Source organism: Gobio gobio (genome assembly GCF_949357685.1).
Source record: "Gobio gobio genome assembly, chromosome: 3".
Classification (NCBI taxonomy): Eukaryota; Metazoa; Chordata; class Actinopteri; order Cypriniformes; family Gobionidae; genus Gobio; species Gobio gobio.
This window is the reverse complement of record NC_137099.1, coordinates 71,007,883-71,024,359: the sequence shown is the minus strand read 5'-3', so window position 1 is coordinate 71,024,359 and position 16,477 is coordinate 71,007,883. Positions and strand designations below refer to the sequence as shown.

At 60.2% G+C, this 16,477-nt stretch overlaps 1 protein-coding gene across 7 annotated transcripts in view; it reads left to right on the top strand.

The window, feature by feature from the left end:
• The first annotated feature begins 10,834 nt into the window (after nucleotides 1-10,834).
• ears2 (glutamyl-tRNA synthetase 2, mitochondrial) overlaps nucleotides 10,835-16,477 on the top strand; it is a 10,384-nt gene continuing 4,741 nt past the window's right edge. For 5 of the 7 annotated variants that reach the window (XM_079813072.1, XM_079813068.1, XM_079813067.1 and 2 more), the window contains exons 1-5: nucleotides 10,853-11,053; nucleotides 11,138-11,293; nucleotides 11,933-12,122; nucleotides 15,413-15,885; nucleotides 16,467-16,477. The exon at nucleotides 16,467-16,477 is cut by the window's right edge and continues 98 nt beyond it. In XM_079813072.1, the coding sequence (XP_079669198.1) occupies nucleotides 10,945-11,053; nucleotides 11,138-11,293; nucleotides 11,933-12,122; nucleotides 15,413-15,885; nucleotides 16,467-16,477 (939 nt within the window). In that variant the 5' untranslated portion in view covers nucleotides 10,853-10,944. Of the gene's footprint in view, nucleotides 11,054-11,137; nucleotides 11,294-11,932; nucleotides 12,123-15,412; nucleotides 15,886-16,466 lie in introns of all 7 variants that reach the window. The other 2 variants (XM_079813070.1, XM_079813071.1) reach the window with 2 other exon arrangements.

The following is a 16,477-nucleotide window of genomic DNA, read 5'->3' as shown; positions in this document are numbered from 1 at the left end:
CACGGAGAACGGGCCGGAGAGGACACGGAGAACGGGCCGAAGACACGGAGAACGGGCCGAAGACACGGAGAACGGGCCGAAGACACGGAGAACGGGCCGGAGACACGGAGAACGGGCCGGAGAGGACACAGAGAATGGGCCGAAGACACGGAGAACGGGCCGAAGACACGGAGAACGGCCGAATACACGGAGAACGGCCGAATACACGGAGAACGGGCCGAAGACACGGAGAATGGGCCGAGGACACGGAGAACGGGCCGAAGACACGGAGAACGGATGAAGACACGGAGAACGGGCCGAAGACATGGAGAACGGCCGAAGACACGGAGAACGGGCCGAAGACACGGAGAATGGCCGAGGACACGGAGAACGGGCCGAAGACACGGAGAACGGATGAAGACACGGAGAACGGGCCGAAGACACGGAGAACGGCCGAAGACACGGAGAACGGCCGAAGACACGGAGAACGGCCGAAGACACGGAGAACGGGCCGAAGACACGGAGATCGGGCCGAGGACACGGAGAACGGGCCGAGGACACGGAGAACGGGCCGAAGACACGGAGAACGGGCCGAAGACACGGAGAATGGGCCGGAGAGGACACGGAGAATGGGCCGAAGACACGGAGAACGGGCCGAAGACACGGAGAACGGGCCGAAGACACGGAGAACGGCAGAATACACGGAGAACGGGCCGAAGACACGGAGAATGGGCCGAGGACACGGAGAACGGGCCGAAGACACGGAGAACGGGCCGAGGACACGGAGAACGGATGAAGACACGGAGAACAGGCCGAAGACACGGAGAACGGCCGAAGACACGGAGAACGGCCGAAGACACGGAGAACGGGCCGGAGAGGACACGGAGAACGGGCCGAGGACACGGAGAACGGGCCGAAGATACGGAGAACGGGCCGAAGACACGGAGAACGGGCCGAAGACACGGAGAACGGGCCGAAGACACGGAGAACGGGCCGAGGACACGGAGAACGGGCCGAGGACACGGAGAACGGGCCGAAGACACGGAGAACGGGCCGAGGACACGGAGAACGGGCCGAAGACACGGAGAACGGGCCGAGGACACGGAGAACGGGCCGAAGACACGGAGAACGGGCCGAAGACACGGAGAACGGCCGAAGACACGGAGAACGGGCCGAGGACACGGAGAACGGACCGAAGACACGGAGAACGGGCCGAAGACACAGAGAACGGCCGAGGACACGGTGAACGGGCCGGAGACACGGAGAACGGGCCGAAGACACGGAGAACGGGCCGAAGACACGGAGAACGGCCGAAGACACGGAGAACGGCCGAAGACACGGAGAACGGCCGAAGACACGGAGAACGGGCCGAAGACACGGAGAACGGGCCGGAGAGGACACGGAGAATGGGCCGAAGACACGGAGAACGGGCCGAGGACACGGAGAACGGACCGAAGACACGGAGAACGGGCCGAAGACACAGAGAACGGCCGAAGACACGGAGAACGGGCCGGAGAGGACACGGAGAACGGGCCGAAGACACGGAGAACGGGCCGAAGACACGAGAGAACGGGCCGAGGACACGGAGAACGGGCCGAAAACACGGAGAACGGGCCGGAGAGGACACGGAGAACGGGCCGAAGACACGGAGATCGTGCCGAGGACACGGAGAACGGGCCGAAGACACGGAGAACGGGCCGGAGAGGACACGGAGAACGGGCCGAAGACACGGAGAACGGCCGAATACACGGAGAACGGGCCGAAGACACGGAGAATGGGCCGAGGACACGGAGAACGGGCCGAAGACACGGAGAACGGATGAAGACACGGAGAACGGGCCGAAGACATGGAGAACGGCCGAAGACACGGAGAACGGCCGAAGACACGGAGAACGGGCCGGAGAGGACACGGAGAACGGGCCGAAGACACGGAGAACGGGCCGAAGACACGGAGAACGGGCCGAAGACACGGAGAACGGGCCGAGGACACGGAGAACGGGCCGAAGACACGGAGAACGGGCCGGAGAGCACACGGAGAACGGGCCGAAGACACGGAGAACGGGCCGAGGACACGGAGAACGGGCCGAATACACGGAGAACGGGCCGGAGAGGACACGGAGAACGGGCCGAGGACACGGAGAACGGGCCGAAGACACGGAGAACGGCCGAAGACACGGAGAACGGCCGAAGACACGAGAGAACGGGCCGAAGACACGGAGAACGGGCCGAAGACACGGAGAACGGGCCGAAGACACGGAGAACGGGCCGAAGACACGGAGAACGGGCCGAAGACACGGAGAACGGCCGAAGACACGGAGAACGGGCCGAGGACACGGAGAACGGCCGAAGACACGGAGAACGGGCCGAAGACACGGAGAACGGGCCGAGGACACGGAGAACGGGCCGAAGACACGGAGAACGGCCGAAGACACGGAGAACGGGCCGAAGACACGGAGAACGGGCCGAAGACACGGAGAACGGGCCGAAGACACGGAGAACGGGCCGAAGACACGGAGAACGGGCCGAAGACACGGAGAACGGGCCGAAGACACGGAGAACGGCCGAAGACACGGAGAACGGCCGAAGACACGGAGAACGGGCCGGAGAGGACACGGAGAACGGGCCGAAGACACGGAGAACGGCCGAAGACACGGAGAACGGCCGAAGACACGGAGAACGGGCCGAAGACACGGAGAACGGGCCGAAGACACGGAGAACGGGCCGAAGACACGGAGAACGGGCCGGAGAGGACACGGAGAACGGGCCGAAGACACGGAGAACGGGCCGAAGACACGGAGAACGGCCGAAGACACGGAGAACGGCCGAAGACACGGAGAACGGGCCGAAGACACGGAGAACGGGCCGAAGACACGGAGAACGGGCCGGAGAGGACACGGAGAACGGGCCGAAGACACGGAGAACGGGCCGAAGACACGGAGAACGGATGAAGACACGGAGAACGGGCCGAGGACACGGAGAACGGCCGAAGACACGGAGAACGGCCGAAGACACGGAGAACAGGCCGAAGACACGGAGAACGGGCCGAGGACACGGAGAACGGGCCGGAGAGGACACGGAGAACGGGCCGAAGACACGGAGAATGGCCGAAGACACGGAGAACGGGCCGAGGACACGGAGAACGGGCCGAGGACACGGAGAACGGGCCGAAGACACGGAGAACGGGCCGAAGACACGGAGAATGGGCCGGAGAGGACACGGAGAATGGGCCGAAGACACGGAGAACGGGCCGAAGACACGGAGAACGGGCCGAAGACACGGAGAACGGCAGAATACACGGAGAACGGGCCGAAGACACGGAGAATGGGCCGAGGACACGGAGAACGGGCCGAAGACACGGAGAACGGGCCGAGGACACGGAGAACGGATGAAGACACGGAGAACAGGCCGAAGACACGGAGAACGGCCAAAGACACGGAGAACGGCCGAAGACACGGAGAACGGGCCGGAGAGGACACGGAGAACGGGCCGAAGACACGGAGAACGGGCCGAGGACACGGAGAACGGGCCGAAGACACGGAGAACGGGCCGAGGACACGGAGAACGGGCCGAAGACACGGAGAACGGGCCGAAGACACGGAGAACGGCCGAAGACACGGAGAACGGGCCGAGGACACGGAGAACGGACCGAAGACACGGAGAACGGGCCGAAGACACAGAGAACGGCCGAGGACACGGTGAACGGGCCGGAGACACGGAGAACGGGCCGAAGACACGGAGAACGGGCCGAAGACACGGAGAACGGCCGAAGACACGGAGAACGGCCGAAGACACGGAGAACGGCCGAAGACACGGAGAACGGGCCGAAGACACGGAGAACGGGCCGGAGAGGACACGGAGAATGGGCCGAAGACACGGAGAACGGGCCGAGGACACGGAGAACGGACCGAAGACACGGAGAACGGGCCGAAGACACAGAGAACGGCCGAAGACACGGAGAACGGGCCGGAGAGGACACGGAGAACGGGCCGAAGACACGGAGAACGGGCCGAAGACACGAGAGAACGGGCCGAGGACACGGAGAACGGGCCGAAAACACGGAGAACGGGCCGGAGAGGACACGGAGAACGGGCCGAAGACACGGAGATCGTGCCGAGGACACGGAGAACGGGCCGAAGACACGGAGAACGGGCCGGAGAGGACACGGAGAACGGGCCGAAGACACGGAGAACGGCCGAATACACGGAGAACGGGCCGAAGACACGGAGAATGGGCCGAGGACACGGAGAACGGGCCGAAGACACGGAGAACGGATGAAGACACGGAGAACGGGCCGAAGACATGGAGAACGGCCGAAGACACGGAGAACGGCCGAAGACACGGAGAACGGGCCGGAGAGGACACGGAGAACGGGCCGAAGACACGGAGAACGGGCCGAAGACACGGAGAACGGGCCGAAGACACGGAGAACGGGCCGAGGACACGGAGAACGGGCCGAAGACACGGAGAACGGGCCGGAGAGCACACGGAGAACGGGCCGAAGACACGGAGAACGGGCCGAGGACACGGAGAACGGGCCGAATACACGGAGAACGGGCCGGAGAGGACACGGAGAACGGGCCGAGGACACGGAGAACGGGCCGAAGACACGGAGAACGGCCGAAGACACGGAGAACGGCCGAAGACACGAGAGAACGGGCCGAAGACACGGAGAACGGGCCGAAGACACGGAGAACGGGCCGAAGACACGGAGAACGGGCCGAAGACACGGAGAACGGGCCGAAGACACGGAGAACGGCCGAAGACACGGAGAACGGGCCGAGGACACGGAGAACGGCCGAAGACACGGAGAACGGGCCGAAGACACGGAGAACGGGCCGAGGACACGGAGAACGGGCCGAAGACACGGAGAACGGCCGAAGACACGGAGAACGGGCCGAAGACACGGAGAACGGGCCGAAGACACGGAGAACGGGCCGAAGACACGGAGAACGGGCCGAAGACACGGAGAACGGGCCGAAGACACGGAGAACGGGCCGAAGACACGGAGAACGGCCGAAGACACGGAGAACGGCCGAAGACACGGAGAACGGGCCGGAGAGGACACGGAGAACGGGCCGAAGACACGGAGAACGGCCGAAGACACGGAGAACGGCCGAAGACACGGAGAACGGGCCGAAGACACGGAGAACGGGCCGAAGACACGGAGAACGGGCCGAAGACACGGAGAACGGGCCGGAGAGGACACGGAGAACGGGCCGAAGACACGGAGAACGGGCCGAAGACACGGAGAACGGCCGAAGACACGGAGAACGGCCGAAGACACGGAGAACGGGCCGAAGACACGGAGAACGGGCCGAAGACACGGAGAACGGGCCGGAGAGGACACGGAGAACGGGCCGAAGACACGGAGAACGGGCCGAAGACACGGAGAACGGATGAAGACACGGAGAACGGGCCGAGGACACGGAGAACGGCCGAAGACACGGAGAACGGCCGAAGACACGGAGAACAGGCCGAAGACACGGAGAACGGGCCGAGGACACGGAGAACGGGCCGGAGAGGACACGGAGAACGGGCCGAAGACACGGAGAATGGCCGAAGACACGGAGAACGGGCCGAGGACACGGAGAACGGGCCGAGGACACGGAGAACGGGCCGAAGACACGGAGAACGGGCCGAAGACACGGAGAATGGGCCGGAGAGGACACGGAGAATGGGCCGAAGACACGGAGAACGGGCCGAAGACACGGAGAACGGGCCGAAGACACGGAGAACGGCAGAATACACGGAGAACGGGCCGAAGACACGGAGAATGGGCCGAGGACACGGAGAACGGGCCGAAGACACGGAGAACGGGCCGAGGACACGGAGAACGGATGAAGACACGGAGAACAGGCCGAAGACACGGAGAACGGCCAAAGACACGGAGAACGGCCGAAGACACGGAGAACGGGCCGGAGAGGACACGGAGAACGGGCCGAAGACACGGAGAACGGGCCGAAGATACGGAGAACGGGCCGAAGACACGGAGAACGGGCCGAAGACACGGAGAACGGGCCGAGGACACGGAGAACGGGCCGAGGACACGGAGAACGGGCCGAAGACACGGAGAACGGGCCGAGGACACGGAGAACGGGCCGAAGACACGGAGAACGGGCCGAGGACACGGAGAACGGGCCGAAGACACGGAGAACGGGCCGAAGACACGGAGAACGGCCGAAGACACGGAGAACGGGCCGAGGACACGGAGAACGGACCGAAGACACGGAGAACGGGCCGAAGACACAGAGAACGGCCGAGGACACGGTGAACGGGCCGGAGACACGGAGAACGGGCCGAAGACACGGAGAACGGCCGAAGACACGGAGAACGGCCGAAGACACGGAGAACGGGCCGGAGAGGACACGGAGAACGGGCCGAAGACACGGAGAACGGGCCGAAGATACGGAGAACGGGCCGAAGACACGGAGAACGGGCCGAAGACACGGAGAACGGGCCGAGGACACGGAGAACGGGCCGAGGACACGGAGAACGGGCCGAAGACACGGAGAACGGGCCGAGGACACGGAGAACGGGCCGAAGACACGGAGAACGGGCCGAGGACACGGAGAACGGGCCGAAGACACGGAGAACGGGCCGAAGACACGGAGAACGGCCGAAGACACGGAGAACGGGCCGAGGACACGGAGAACGGACCGAAGACACGGAGAACGGGCCGAAGACACAGAGAACGGCCGAGGACACGGTGAACGGGCCGGAGACACGGAGAACGGGCCGAAGACACGGAGAACGGGCCGAAGACACGGAGAACGGCCGAAGACACGGAGAACGGCCGAAGACACGGAGAACGGCCGAAGACACGGAGAACGGGCCGAAGACACGGAGAACGGGCCGGAGAGGACACGGAGAATGGGCCGAAGACACGGAGAACGGGCCGAGGACACGGAGAACGGACCGAAGACACGGAGAACGGGCCGAAGACACAGAGAACGGCCGAAGACACGGAGAACGGGCCGGAGAGGACACGGAGAACGGGCCGAAGACACGGAGAACGGGCCGAAGACACGAGAGAACGGGCCGAGGACACGGAGAACGGGCCGAAAACACGGAGAACGGGCCGGAGAGGACACGGAGAACGGGCCGAAGACACGGAGATCGTGCCGAGGACACGGAGAACGGGCCGAAGACACGGAGAACGGGCCGGAGAGGACACGGAGAACGGGCCGAGGACACGGAGAACGGGCCGAAGACACGGAGAACGGGCCGAAGACACGGAGAACGGCCGAATACACGGAGAACGGGCCGAAGACACGGAGAACGGGCCGAAGACACAGAGAACGGCCGAAGACACGGAGAACGGGCCGGAGAGGACACGGAGAACGGGCCGAAGACACGGAGAACGGGCCGAAGACACGAGAGAACGGGCCGAGGACACGGAGAACGGGCCGAAAACACGGAGAACGGGCCGGAGAGGACACGGAGAACGGGCCGAAGACACGGAGATCGTGCCGAGGACACGGAGAACGGGCCGAAGACACGGAGAACGGGCCGGAGAGGACACGGAGAACGGGCCGAGGACACGGAGAACGGGCCGAAGACACGGAGAACGGGCCGAAGACACGGAGAACGGCCGAATACACGGAGAACGGGCCGAAGACACGGAGAATGGGCCGAGGACACGGAGAACGGGCCGAAGACACGGAGAACGGGCCGAAGACACGGAGAACGGCCGAAGACACGGAGAACGGGCCGAGGACACGGAGAACGGACCGAAGACACGGAGAACGGGCCGAAGACACAGAGAACGGCCGAGGACACGGTGAACGGGCCGGAGACACGGAGAACGGGCCGAAGACACGGAGAACGGGCCGAAGACACGGAGAACGGCCGAAGACACGGAGAACGGCCGAAGACACGGAGAACGGCCGAAGACACGGAGAACGGGCCGAAGACACGGAGAACGGGCCGGAGAGGACACGGAGAATGGGCCGAAGACACGGAGAACGGGCCGAGGACACGGAGAACGGACCGAAGACACGGAGAACGGGCCGAAGACACAGAGAACGGCCGAAGACACGGAGAACGGGCCGGAGAGGACACGGAGAACGGGCCGAAGACACGGAGAACGGGCCGAAGACACGAGAGAACGGGCCGAGGACACGGAGAACGGGCCGAAAACACGGAGAACGGGCCGGAGAGGACACGGAGAACGGGCCGAAGACACGGAGATCGTGCCGAGGACACGGAGAACGGGCCGAAGACACGGAGAACGGGCCGGAGAGGACACGGAGAACGGGCCGAGGACACGGAGAACGGGCCGAAGACACGGAGAACGGGCCGAAGACACGGAGAACGGCCGAATACACGGAGAACGGGCCGAAGACACGGAGAATGGGCCGAGGACACGGAGAACGGGCCGAAGACACGGAGAACGGGCCGAGGACACGGAGAACGGATGAAGACACAGAGAACGGGCCGAAGACACGGAGAACGGCCGAAGACACGGAGAACGGCCGAAGACACGGAGAACGGGCCGGAGAGGACACGGAGAACGGGCCGAAGACACGGAGAACGGGCCGAAGACACGGAGAACGGGCCGAAGACACGGAGAACGGGCCGAAGACACGGAGAACGGGCCGGAGACACGGAGAACGGGCCGGAGAGGACACAGAGAATGGGCCGAAGACACGGAGAACGGGCCGAAGACACGGAGAACGGCCGAATACACGGAGAACGGCCGAATACACGGAGAACGGGCCGAAGACACGGAGAATGGGCCGAGGACACGGAGAACGGGCCGAAGACACGGAGAACGGATGAAGACACGGAGAACGGGCCGAAGACATGGAGAACGGCCGAAGACACGGAGAACGGCCGAAGACACGGAGAACGGTCCGGAGAGGACACGGAGAACGGGCCGAAGACACGGAGAACGGGCCGAAGACACGGAGAACGGGCCGAAGACACGGAGAACGGGCCGAGGACACGGAGAACGGGCCGAAGACACGGAGAACGGGCCGGAGAGCACACGGAGAACGGGCCGAAGACACGGAGAACGGGCCGAGGACACGGAGAACGGGCCGAATACACGGAGAACGGGCCGGAGAGGACACGGAGAACGGGCCGAGGACACGGAGAACGGGCCGAAGACACGGAGAACGGCCGAAGACACGGAGAACGGCCGAAGACACGAGAGAACGGGCCGAAGACACGGAGAACGGGCCGAAGACACGGAGAACGGGCCGAAGACACGGAGAACGGGCCGAAGACACGGAGAACGGCCGAAGACACGGAGAACGGGCCGAGGACACGGAGAACGGCCGAAGACACGGAGAACGGGCCGAAGACACGGAGAACGGGCCGAGGACACGGAGAACGGGCCGAAGACACGGAGAACGGCCGAAGACACGGAGAACGGGCCGAAGACACGGAGAACGGGCCGAAGACACGGAGAACGGGCCGAAGACACGGAGAACGGCCGAAGACACGGAGAACGGCCGAAGACACGGAGAACGGGCCGGAGAGGACACGGAGAACGGGCCGAAGACACGGAGAACGGGCCGAAGACATGGAGAACGGCCGAAGACACGGAGAACGGCCGAAGACACGGAGAACGGGCCGAAGACACGGAGAACGGGCCGAAGACACGGAGAACGGGCCGAAGACACGGAGAACGGGCCGGAGAGGACACGGAGAACGGGCCGAAGACACGGAGAACGGCCGAAGACACGGAGAACGGCCGAAGACACGGAGAACGGGCCGAAGACACGGAGAACGGGCCGAAGACACGGAGAACGGGCCGGAGAGGACACGGAGAACGGGCCGAAGACACGGAGAACGGGCCGAAGACACGGAGAACGGATGAAGACACGGAGAACGGGCCGAGGACACGGAGAACGGCCGAAGACACGGAGAACGGCCGAAGACACGGAGAACAGGCCGAAGACACGGAGAACGGGCCGAGGACACGGAGAACGGGCCGAAGACACGGAGAATGGCCGAAGACACGGAGAACGGGCCGAAGACACGGAGAACGGGCCGAGGACACGGAGAACGGGCCGAAGACACGGAGAACGGGCCGAGGACACGGAGAACGGGCCGAAGACGCGGAGAACGGGCCGAGGACACGGAGAACGGGCCGAGGACACGGAGAACGGGCCGAAGACACGGAGAACGGGCCGAAGACACGGAGAACAGGCCGAAGACACGGAGAACGGGCCGAGGACACGGAGAACGGGCCGAAGACACGGAGAATGGCCGAAGACACGGAGAACGGGCCGAAGACACGGAGAACGGGCCGAGGACACGGAGAACGGGCCGAAGACACGGAGAACGGGCCGAGGACACGGAGAACGGGCCGAAGACGCGGAGAACGGGCCGAGGACACGGAGAACGGGCCGAGGACACGGAGAACGGGCCGAAGACACGGAGAACGGGCCGAAGACACGGAGAACGGGCCGAAGACGCGGAGAACGGGCCGAAGACACGGAGAACGGGCCGAAGACACGGAGAACGGCCGAAGACACGGAGAACGGGCCGGAGAGGAATGGGCAGAATCTGTCACTCGGGCTGGTTCCTCTGCTCTGATCCGCTGTACCGTCGTCCAGAGATTCATCTGAACCCAACTCTCACTCTTCCCTTTTGGTTTTCATTTTACATTGATATTTAGAATAAAGTTTTGCATATACTTGGTATTGTTCAGTTTTCCGCTGTTATGCTGATGAGGAGGTAATTGTGCATTATTTACCACTCCTTTACTCTGTCATGTCTTTTATGTTTGTTATTATTATTAAGTTATTTAATCAGCTCAGCGCGGAAGCATGGGGAAGCATGAATATGGTGTGTGAGTGTGTGTGTGTGTGTGTGGTTATACAGCAGGTGGCAGTAACACTCCTGATGAGCGAAAAGCCATTACACTAGAAGAAGAGGCAGCGGAACACAGCGATGGACGGGTCACACACACACACACACACACACACAGCGCTGAACGCGTGAACATGTGAACATGTTCGGCTGCGTTCTGAGAAGAGTGTGCTGGAAGAGAAGCGGCGCGCGCAGAAGCGTGTGCACGACACAGCCCGAGGTGCGCGTCAGATTCGCTCCGAGTCCCACAGGTGAAGCAGACCGCCGGGTAAAGTGATTAAATACTGACACGCGCTTCTAGCATTGAGTGTTCACCACCATCTGCTGATGCTCAGGGTTTCTTCATCTCGGAGGACTCCGCACGGCTCTCTATAACGCCCTGTTCGCCAAGCAGCGGCGCGGCGCGTTCATCCTGCGGCTGGAGGACACGGACCGCGCGCGCCTGGTGCCCGGGGCCGCGGACGCGATTGAAGACATGCTGGAGTGGGCAGGTACGCGCTTCACTGCGCAGGGGCGGGGCTGGGGCATTCATACACATGCAAACATGACAAAACTATTATTCGTCGTGAAAAGGAATTCAAAATGAGTAACTCTACATGTGATATGAAATAACCCAACAGTAGTAAAGCATGGGTTAGGGTTAGGTTAGGATTTTTCCATCACAGTAAAGAAGACAGAGCAATTAAATTGAGAAGCTGTAGTGTTTAAATATATTATGTAGTGTTTCCCACAGGATTCTGTGACATTGGTCCCTCTAGGGAAATGTGTATTTTGTACTCTAGTAGTAATTTATGTATTGGTTGCATAGATATGAATGATGATGATGTAGGGCACATACATGATAGTTCATAAATGGTAACACATGGAGAGTCTGCATTCAAACCATCACTAATATGTAGCAAAAGAGGTTAGCTTTGTTGAATTAACGTATTTCTAGAGTAATTAATGGGGGCCTGTAATACATATTTATTACATGCATTTTTACCAGGGGTGTAAATTACTCACGGTTCAGTTTGTATATGTTTGTAATTTCAGCTAACAACAAGAGAGCACAACAGGTTACAGAAACAAACCTCATTCCGTGTATGAGCAGAAGTGTGTGTGTGTGTGTGTGTGTGTGTGTGTTGCAGGAATCCCTCCGGATGAAAGCAGCCGCAGAGGAGGGCATTATGGGCCATATGTTCAGTCTGAGCGGCTGCAGCTCTACTCACAGGCCGCATCATCGCTGCTGCACACATGCCACGCCTACTACTGCTTCTGCACCAATCAGAGGCTGGAGCTGCTGAAGCGCGAGGCCCAGCGGAGCGGACACGTACCACGGTAAACACACACACACACACACTCAGAGTATTATAGTAATCTGTTCTTAAGGAAAGTCTATCATTTCTAGAAGAAATGCAGGAGCTGAAGAAGCTGTTGCATTCAGGGTTAGTGTGTGTGTGTGTGTGTGTGTCACAGGTATGATAACCGCGTCACGCTTGTCTCTCGCAGGTATGATAACCGCGTCACGCTTGTCTCTCGCAGGTATGATAACCGCGTCACGCGTGTGTGTCTGTCACAGGTATGATAACCGCGTCACGCTTGTCTCTCGCAGGTATGATAACCGCGTCACGCTTGTCTCTCGCAGGTATGATAACCGCGTCACGCTTGTCTCTCGCAGGTATGATAACCGCGTCACGCTTGTCTCTCGCAGGTATGATAACCGCGTCACGCTTGTCTCTCGCAGGTATGATAACCGCGTCACGCGTGTGTGTCTGTCACAGGTATGATAACCGCGTCACGCTTGTCTCTCGCAGGTATGATAACCGCGTCACGCTTGTCTCTCGCAGGTATGATAACCGCGTCACGCGTGTGTGTCTGTCACAGGTATGATAACCGCGTCACGCGTGTGTGTCTGTCACAGGTATGATAACCGCGTCACGCTTGTCTCTCGCAGGTATGATAACCGCGTCACGCTTGTCTCTCGCAGGTATGATAACCGCGTCACGCGTGTGTGTCTGTCACAGGTATGATAACCGCGTCACGCGTGTGTGTCTGTCACAGGTATGATAACCGCGTCACGCTTGTCTCTCGCAGGTATGATAACCGCGTCACGCTTGTCTCTCGCAGGTATGATAACCGCGTCACGCTTGTCTCTCGCAGGTATGATAACCGCGTCACGCGTGTGTGTCTGTCACAGGTATGATAACCGCGTCACGCTTGTCTCTCGCAGGTATGATAACCGCGTCACGCGTGTGTGTCTGTCACAGGTATGATAACCGCGTCACGCTTGTCTCTCGCAGGTATGATAACCGCGTCACGCGTGTGTGTCTGTCACAGGTATGATAACCGCGTCACGCGTGTGTGTCTGTCACAGGTATGATAACCGCGTCACGCTTGTCTCTCGCAGGTATGATAACCGCGTCACGCGTGTGTGTCTGTCACAGGTATGATAACCGCGTCACGCGTGTGTGTCTGTCACAGGTATGATAACCGCGTCACGCGTGTGTGTCTGTCACAGGTATGATAACCGCGTCACGCGTGTGTGTCTGTCGCAGGTATGATAACCGCGTCACGCGTGTGTCTCTGTCGCAGGTATGATAACCGCGTGACGCTTGTCTCTCGCAGGCATGATAACCGCGTCACGCTTGTCTCTCGCAGGCATGATAACCGCGTCACGCGTGTGTGTCTGTCACAGGTATGATAACCGCGTCACGCGTGTGTGTCTGTCACAGGTATGATAACCGCGTCACGCGTGTGTGTCTGTCACAGGTATGATTACCGCGTCACGCTTGTCTCTCGCAGGTATGATAACCGCGTCACGCTTGTCTCTCGCAGCTAAGATAACCACATCACGCTTGTCTCTCGCAGGTATGATAACCGCGTCACGCTTGTCTCTCGCAGGGAAGATAACCGCGTCACGCTTGTCTCTCGCAGGTATGATAACCGCGTCACGCTTGTCTCTCGCAGGTAAGATAACCGCGTCACGCTTGTCTCTCGCAGGTATGATAACCGCGTCACGCTTGTCTCTCGCAGGTATGATAACCGCGTCACGCGTGTGTGTCTGTCACAGGTATGATAACCGCGTCACGCTTGTCTCTGTCACAGGTATGATAACCGCGTCACGCTTGTCTCTCGCAGGTATGATAACCGCGTCACGCTTGTCTCTCGCAGGTATGATAACCGCGTCACGCTTGTGTGTCTGTCACAGGTATGATAACCGCGTCACGCTTGTCTCTCGCAGGTATGATAACCGCGTCACGCTTGTCTCTCGCAGGTATGATAACCGCGTCACGCTTGTCTCTCGCAGGTATGATAACCGCGTCACGCTTGTCTCTCGCAGGTATGATAACCGCGTCACGCTTGTCTCTCGCAGGGAAGATAACCGCGTCACGCTTGTCTCTCACAGGTATGATAACCGCGTCACGCTTGTCTCTCGCAGGTAAGATAACCGCGTCACGCTTGTCTCTCGCAGGTATGATAACCGCGTCACGCTTGTCTCTCGCAGGTATGATAACCGCGTCACGCGTGTGTGTCTGTCACAGGTATGATAACCGCGTCACGCTTGTCTCTGTCACAGGTATGATAACCGCGTCACGCTTGTCTCTCGCAGGTATGATAACCGCGTCACGCTTGTCTCTCGCAGGTATGATAACCGCGTCACGCTTGTGTGTCTGTCACAGGTATGATAACCGCGTCACGCTTGTCTCTCGCAGGTATGATAACCGCGTCACGCGTGTGTGTCTGTCACAGGTATGATAACCGCGTCACACTTGTCTCTCGCAGGTATGATAACCGCGTCACGCTTGTGTGTCTGTCACAGGTATGATAACCGCGTCACGCTGGTCTCTCGCAGGTATGATAACCGTGTCACGCTTGTCTCTCGCAGGTATGATAACCGCGTCACGCTTGTCTCTCGCAGGTATGATAACCGCGTCACGCTTGTCTCGCAGGTATGATAACCGCGTCACGCTTGTCTCTCGCAGGTATGATAACCGTGTCACGCGTGTGTGTCTGTCACAGGTATGATAACCGCGTCACGCTTGTCTCTCGCAGGTATGATAACCGCGTCACGCTTGTCTCTCGCAGGTATGATAACCGCGTCACGCTTGTCTCTCGCAGGTATGATAACCGCGTCACGCATGTGTGTCTGTCACAGGTATGATAACCGCGTCACGCTTGTCTCTGTCACAGGTATGATAACCGCGTCACGCTTGTCTCTCGCAGGTATGATAACCGCGTCACGCTTGTCTCTCGCAGGTATGATAACCGCGTCACGCTTGTCTCTCGCAGGTATGATAACCGTGTCACGCGTGTGTGTCTGTCACAGGTATGATAACCGCGTCACGCTTGTCTCTCGCAGGTATGATAACTGCGTCACGCTTGTCTCTCGCAGGTATGATAACCGTGTCACGCGTGTGTGTCTGTCACAGGTATGATAACCGCGTCACGCTTGTCTCTCGCAGGTATGATAACCGCGTCACGCTTGTCTCTCGCAGGTATGATAACCGCGTCACGCTTGTCTCTCGCAGGTATGATAACCGCGTCACGCTTGTCTCTCGCAGGTATGATAACCGCGTCACGCTTGTCTCTCGCAGGTATGATAACCGCGTCACGCTTGTCTCTCGCAGGTATGATAACCGCTGTCGCCACTTGCGGCCGGAGCAGGTGCAGGAGAAGCTGGCGCTGGGCGTCCCCCGGGTGGTTCGCTTCAGGCTGGACTCCGGGGCCGAGCCCTTCCAGGACCTGGTGTTCGGCTGGACCCGGCACGAGGTGGCGGCGGTGGAGGGCGATCCGGTCCTCCTGAAGGCCGACGGGTTCCCCACGTACCACCTGGCCAGCGTAGTGGACGACCACCACATGCGCATCAGTCACGTGCTGCGCGGCTCCGAGTGGCTGATCTCCACCGCCAAACACCTGCAGCTGTTCCGCGCGCTGGGCTGGACTCCGCCCGCCTACGCCCACCTGCCCCTGCTGCTCAACCGCGACGGCAGCAAACTCTCCAAACGGCAGGGGGACATCTTCATCCAGCGCTTCAGAGAGCAGGACGTCCTGCCCGAGAGCCTGCTGGACCTCATCACGCACGCCGGCTCGGGCTTCAACAGTGAGTGAGTCTGAGCTCTGAGGCGGACCTTGTGCTGCTGTATCGCGAGAACATTCCCATTGAGACACAATCTAATCAATATTAATTATGATAAAACACTCACGCTCTCTCTCTCACACACACACACACACACTCTCTCGTTCATGAGCTGTAGATTATTGTAATGCTCTACTATGTGGTTGCCCTGCTCACTTAATAAATAAACTCCAGCTGGTCCAAAACGCAGCAGCTCCAGTTCTTACTAGAACCAGGAAGTATGACCATATTAGCCCAGTTCTGTCAACACTGCACTGGCTGCCTATTTAACATCGCATACATTTTAAAATCTTACTTATTACTTACAAAGCACTAAATGGTTTAGCTCCCCAATACTTGAGCGAGCTCTTAACATATTATACTCCATCACGTCTACTGCGCTCCCTAAACTCTGGCCAGTTGATCATACATGAAGGTGACTTGACTCTCTCACACACACTCACACACACACACACGGTTCATGAGCTCCAGTGTCAGGACTTCAGAAAACAAGGTCTCTGATCATTAAACGTGTGTGAGATAAGCAGATGTTTTTGTTTCTGCAGATAATCGGATC